The following is a 7,303-nucleotide window of genomic DNA, read 5'->3' as shown; positions in this document are numbered from 1 at the left end:
ACTTCTTTCTACAATTTCTATAACACTAAGGTCAATATTTTTTTGGGATTTATAAGCAAAATTAAGAGCGATTCCAATATAGGTGTCGACGCTTATAGGCGAATTAAAAAGCATGAATAATAAAATAAAGGATGAAGCTGTGCACCGAGAAATTTAAAACAAAATATACAATAATGAAAATAAGTATATAAACCTTCGCATCACATAATAATATGTGAGACAGAAATCTATGACAAATTAAAAGCTTCCCTGTAATAATGGAAATAGCCATATACCTGTGTTACTACAGAAATCTATGACAAATTAAAAGCTTCCCTGTAATAATGGAAATAGCCATATACCTGTGTTACTACACAGGTAAAGGAAATGAAGATGCTCAACCTTGACCTCGGGCATTACAAAACATCTGTGTTGGTACGAATGACACCACAATCCCGGAGGACGCGAACATCTTGAGGAGTCTGGATGAGGCAGTTCATCAAACTCACGTAACGCATCACGGCATTTCCACGACTGGGATCGTTGAATTCCATGGCAACCATGTTCCTCAACAACACTTCCATGTGGGTTTCCCATATATTTATCTCTGGAAGGTACAGCGTACCTGAGTATTCGTCGAAACGAATCTTGTCAGGCCACTTGCGAAAGGGTTTGAATTGAATCCTACCCTTCGCCAACTTCTCCGCGTTCAGTGCGATTTCATACCTGCGTTCAAAGGTTGCATCGGGGAGAAAATAAGCGAGCGCTATAATAGGGAAATCCAGAATGAACTGTAAACTTTGCAATGCAGTTCGCGGCTTCTGCTTCTCATCCTCACTTGGCATTTGTAGAATTGGCGCAATGAATGCGTGCATGTAACCCAGTAAATGCTTTTCATCATTAATTGCTTTGTCACCATCATTACAAACGTGTGCCGAGAAAGGACACAGTTCCATCGTCGTCTTCTGCAACAGTTGATCGAAATCACTTCCATCGATGTTCTCGAAAACTCCTTTGAGGACTGCCAACGGAATTTGATTCTCCAGCTTCAGAATATCACACTTTATACACTCATGAAGCGGACCTAATTCGATCATCATGCCATTGTCTGCACTGAGCCTCATGAGACTGGAAGCTGATTCGATCATCATGCCATTGTCTGCTCTGAGCCTCATGAGACTGCAAGCTGGTTCGATCATTTCATTTTCTTCACGAGGTGTACAGCGGAAGATTTTCTTTTTCTCATCACAAGTCTTAGTCGAGAGGAAGATTAAGAAATGTAAGAGAAAGGATGAATCTATCGCCATCATCAGAGCGAAGTTCTGGGAATTCTCCGCGTCTCTACTCTCACTGGGTGGCAAGTGATAGAACTATAGACTTACCACGTTTGTGCAGTTCCTGCGAGAGCCTGGCCGCGGACTTCGCTTTGTACATCTCCGCTGTTGAAATTTTAAGTTGCGCACAAGAAGATTCAATATCTTTCACCAGACTGGAATGGTGGTAAGGCCCAATCGACAGAAACTGCGGAATATAAGCCTCTGGTTTCGTCTTCAGCAGAGGCGTGGGCACTCGCAGGATCTCATCCGCCTTTGCTCGGCCAATCGCATTACCATTTGCTTCAGAATTCCCATCATCATCGTCATGGAGCATCGCTTTAATTTGAACCACCCACTCACTACGAAACGCAACAGGTTCCGCCATAACAGTGTCCACCTCTACTTCTTTAAATGTCTGCATCAACTAGCAACCTGTTTTCAGACTGTATACCAAGGGACAGTATGGCAAGCGCTTCAATGCAGAATTTGGGCAATGAATATAATCCAAGTCCTTGGACAAGTGAGCCTTACTTATATTATATTACCTCAGGTCTTCTGAGCACCACAGTTCAGCTTTATTATTATATAAAAACAAATCTTATTTAATTTAGAAAAAAAAAGGGCTTTTAAATAATTTGCTTTGCTTTGCTAGGGTGGGAATTATTCGTAGGACCCTCTGCACGATGATTTTTTGTAAAAGTAAACCTATTCTATTTGTTTTTGAATTTAAACTTTTAACATCCCCACATATTTAACCATAAAACTTATTTAAATATTAACAAAGTTTTATATATAATATTAAAATGTGTAATACTAATATTATATTTTTATTATTTAAAGTAATGTTATAATGTTTAAAATAATCTTTATTATTATAAAAAAAATAAAATTTGTATAATTTATTATAAAAATATATTTTTTTATTTTTATTCTTGAAAAATATTTAATATTATTTTTAACTAATTAAAAATATTTCTTATTCACAATTAATTATTTAATATTTAAAAAAATATAATAATGTAAAATTTTTAAATTTATTGTTATTAAAATATAATAAAATTTAGGATTTTAATAATAACAAAAAAAATCAATTAATTAAATCTAATAATAAAAAATAAATATTTACTTATTTTTTCTTTTTCATTTTTTTTTTTAAATAAAATAAATATATAATATAATATTTGATTTAATAAATAATTAAAAATATATAAATTATGTTTAATTTTTCCAAAAAAATAATGATAATTATATAATAATAATCATTAAAAAATAATTATATCATTCCAAATTATTGGAAACAACTTTATAAAATTTCTCCCCTATCTTCTCCACTTTCACTTTAAACTCAATATCAAAATAGAATAATCTTTAAAAAAAATTATACTATTCCAAAATATTAGAAACAACTTTATAAAATTTCTCCCCTATCTTCTCCACTTTCACTTTAAACTCAATATCAAAATAAAAGTACAGCCAAAAAAATTTATTAAAATCTTTATAGCTGCCTCATAATTTTTGTTCCTTTATTTTAATTTATTTCTACATAAAATATAAGTTTTAAATGAAAAACAAAAAAAATTATCATAATTTATTTTTAAATAGTAAAAAGATGAATATTAAATAATTATTACTGTGTATTATTGAAAAATGAAAATATAACATCATCACTATTAAAAAAAAACCATATCAAATGAAATAATTTATTTAATTTTTTATGTTATTTTATTATTACATCTTTTAATTTTTTCAATAATATTTTTAGATAAATTTTATACTTCTAGAGATAATAAGTTTACACTTTTTAAACTTCATTTTGAATAATAAAAAATTAAAAATATATTTTTTTATTAAAATCCCATAAAAATTAAAAAACATAGCGTAATCAAACTGGTGTATTTTGTAAAAATAATAAAAAATCACAATTATAATTTTTTTGGGTTAAAATACCAAAAAAAAATAAATAACATAGCATAGTCAAACTGGTTTATTTTGTAAAGAATAATAAAAAATCACAATTATATTTTCTGTATTAAAATCCCAAAAAAATTAAAAAACATAGCATAGTCAAACTGGTTTATTTACTCTTACAAAATACTTTGTGTTAATGAATTTTCTTATTTTAAAAAAATCATAATGGTTAATAAATTAGAATTAAAATATTTAAATTAAAGAAGATGGGAGTAAAGCTTTATCGTGTGTCAGTTGTCACCGTATCTCCCCTTACGGCACAGCATTGACCCATAAATAAAGCGGACTCTTTAATAATTGGTCTCTCTTTAATCAATGAATGTATCATTCTCTCACACATTTATTTATTAAATATTCTCTCACACTTCGCGCTTTTCGTTCAACAATTCTTCCGGAAGGGACGGACGTTTCACCCACCTTAAAAACGAATAACTGTGTTTCGATATTTTCAGGTTCGCCTGGAATTTGATGTCCCACGGGATGTGTTCTGTGCTTTTTGTTGAAATTAAAAGTTATAAAAGAAGATATTTATTATTAGTAATAGTTTAAAAAGAGTAAAGGTACACCGAAGGAATAGAAGATTTGGGAAAATTATCTCCTAAAAAGTAAAGCAAAAAATAAACTCATAATTAAATTTTAAAATTTGGAATCAACTACATTATTTTGGAAAAAAACTTTTAATAATACAAATAATCATAAATTTCTATTTATAAAATACAAATAACTAAATAAGTTTAATTACATGCACCATAACAATGACAAGCAAATATTCATTTTTATTAAAAATTTTCATGAACAAAAAAACTTGTAATAAAAAAAAACTCTAAATCTTATACCCAGTTTAATTTTAAATATAGAATTTCAAAATAATAATCAAAATTTTCACAATTTTACATGTGAACATTTCACCCCGTTTAATTTTACATAGTGTGAATGCATACTCCAGGGTTTCTTTGACACTGGTGTGCTAGTCACGGAAGGGCCTTAAGAGATGTGTATCGAGGCCATTGACGTTATATTTGAAAAGCACCATCACATTTACGAAAGACATTTACAATAATTAAACATTTCCATAGCATTGTCAGTTTTGAGAAACCATGTGTGTGACTCATCAATGATATATTTATTATTATAATTCTTGTTTTGTTTGTGAAAGAAACCATGTCTGTGACTCACCAATGATATATTTCTTATTATAATTCTTGTTTTGTTTGCGAAAGATGGGCGATAAACTATTACAATGGCTTTTGTGTTATTTTGCATGATTCTTGATATTGTTGGTGAGATAAAATAGGCCACAGAAAAATTATTCTAGTTTGTGTCATTAATTCCTCTAAAGTCTAAGTTGTTGGTTGTAGTTGAGTGATTATGCCCCATTTTTCCCACTAACATCTAAAACACATCAGTTCAAGGCTTGTGAATTCTCAACTTGCCAACAATATAAGCAACTATATGCAAGAAGTATTTAGAATGTGCACTGACATTAAGTTAAGAAATAAAGCAATAACAAAAGATAATAATATGGTGGTATTTCGAACCTGCACTGGCATTAGGTTAAGAAATAAAGCAATAATAAAAGATAATAATATGATGGAAAAACCAATATCAAAATAATAATAATAATAATATAGTGGATGAAGTTTTAAGCCATTCTCAGCACAATTATTAATGCATGTAATCCATAATTTCCGTATTGAGTGATTATTAGTTAATAAATAATATATTAAAACAGATTTTCTTGAAATTTTGATAAATTCATAGATTATTTTTCCATCCAACATTAAAATTGACCTTAATCTAAACTTCCCTTTACTAATTTCATTTATAAAAAACTTCATCCACTAATTTCATTTATAAAAAACTACATCGAAACATACAACTCATATACAACGAAACCTAAGATAGAACTCATATCTTCCAGTTCACTTTAATTCTCGAGAGAAACAACATGAACAAAATAAGGAAAGCCTCAATTAGGAATATCATGCTCAAAATACATAAATGACAATTCAATCTTGGTGTTCAACATGATCCCATGAAGGATCACCGTATATTGAGTAACTGAAAAATGACTCGTGTAGTTATGTGATAATGACTTTAATCTTAACAAATTGAATGTTTTAATCTTAACAACTTCGTTAGCTCTCATATAATCATATGTCGGGCATAAATAATTCACATGGCGAAAAACTCTAATTTTTCGCTAGTACATCTCTGGAATCATGGACCTAAATAGCGTGATAGACAATACTCTCCTCACGCAAGATCGAGGATTCATTTTAATACGGAGAAAGTTTTTTGTTTTATTATGCACATCACAGGAGAAAAATGTGAGAAGGATATTGAATTGCATATCAAGATGGAATCCATCAGCGATGAATTTATTAAGCACTCATCTTCATTAATAATGGAAATCTTACCAAATTACCTCATAGATAACAGTAAGCAAAACAATTTATATTTGTTGCAGTTTCATGAACAATGGCAGTCAAGACAAAATAATCTCAAAAGAAGAATGAAGGTCTATACAAAGGAGACTCTGCATGCATGATGACACATATTTGAAAAATAGGGATGTAAATAAAGAGGAAACTTCCTAGTGTGTTCAAAAGCCTGCTTCCCCATTCCTTGCTGCTCTGCAACTTAGGACAGGGTAGGCGCAGGCTTATCTTGTTGTTAGGCATAGAAAAAAATATCAAGCATACTCCAGCTTACATTGGCCTTCATATTCCTACTAGATACTAATTTTATGAATCCTTCAACTTCATCCTGCATGCATTTGTTCCGTTGAAACTTCATGTATCATGTCAAACATAGGCGTGAACAATGATGGTCTAACTGCACTAATTGTAAATTTGAAAGAAACTAGTCAATACCTTTTTCCCATCTAGATGTAATTGGAATTCAAGTTCGACCCGAAAAAACTCGATCATGCTGACACAAAGTATGGAACTACTCTCCAGAAGGATATAATTTGTATATTTTATTGTTTCAAAAAACTTTTATATAAGCCCTTGCATTAAGCAAGCTCCCCATATACCCCCAATTTCTTTACTAATGCAAATCCCTCTCTGGAATTAGAAATTATGTATTGTTGTGTATGGAAATGATGCAACACCACCAGGATCAGCAGAATGAGCATTTGATGCATAGAATTTCCCAGAATATATCTTTCTTTATCATGAAGCCAAGCACAACATGTTTATATTAGAAAAATTGTCTTCTCTGGTGGTGGTGGCCTTGGATTCTTGAGTCCTTAGCATTAGAACACCTGCTGATGCAATTCCTACATACTTCAGCTACTAGAGAAAGTGAAAAAACTTGCGGATTATGTTTTAAATCTGCTTCAGAGTGGCATAGAAAAGAGCTTTATTCATTTTGATCTGGTGAAAATCAGGGCTCAAATATTTCTTGGTGCTTATTTAGCCCCATGTTCTCAACATAGCGTGGGAGGTCAACACGAGCTTCTTTAAACCAAATATCTTGACAAGAAAGTTTGGCAAATATGGAAAATAGAATGCCATTTTGTTTGGGGAAGAAACGCACAAACATATTACTTTTGAGCATCGCAACTTGAAAAACTGACAAATAAGCTAGATGCTAGTATGAATCAGGTTGTTAAAGGCCTCACTTTTGGAATGGCTACATCTTACTAGTAGGGTTAGGGTTCTATGATAACTCAATGGAAATTGGACGAGTATAGTGCAATGGAAGAAACCTCAGCGTTGTTGAACCAGTAGAGAAAACCCAATTTTTCAAAACTAAATTTATACTATGACTGCATGAAATTGAATCAGTGGCTACAGGAAGGCCAAGGGCCCTTCTACTATTGCTACTACTTAACCATTTTGCTTAAACTCAGCATAATGTGATATATACTAAAAACTGAGATATATAAGTAATTGACCTCAATGTAAACATGCCAAGATATCAACACCCCAATTCTCCCACATAAGCTTTAGGTTTCTCTGTAACACACATACAAACTTGTGCCCTATTGTAGCGGCTACAACCACCCTCCAAAATTTTTCCTTAGCCTC

General features: G+C 31.3%; 1 protein-coding gene across 1 annotated transcript; it reads right to left on the bottom strand.

Annotated features, from left to right (window-relative positions):
- Positions 1 to 395: 395 nt before the first annotated feature.
- Positions 396 to 1,286, bottom strand: LOC149229655 (putative UPF0481 protein At3g02645). The gene has a single exon (XM_089381093.1). It carries the CDS (start codon positions 1,284 to 1,286, stop codon positions 396 to 398), a length of 891 nt encoding a protein of 296 aa, XP_089237219.1.
- Positions 1,287 to 7,303: the final 6,017 nt, after the last annotated feature.

This window comes from Pinus tabuliformis, chromosome J (assembly GCF_031772625.1).
Source record: "Pinus tabuliformis cultivar Carrire ecotype Pingquan chromosome J, CPIR1, whole genome shotgun sequence".
Taxonomy (NCBI): domain Eukaryota; kingdom Viridiplantae; phylum Streptophyta; class Pinopsida; order Pinales; family Pinaceae; genus Pinus; species Pinus tabuliformis.
This window is presented reverse-complemented; position numbering and strand designations above follow the sequence as displayed.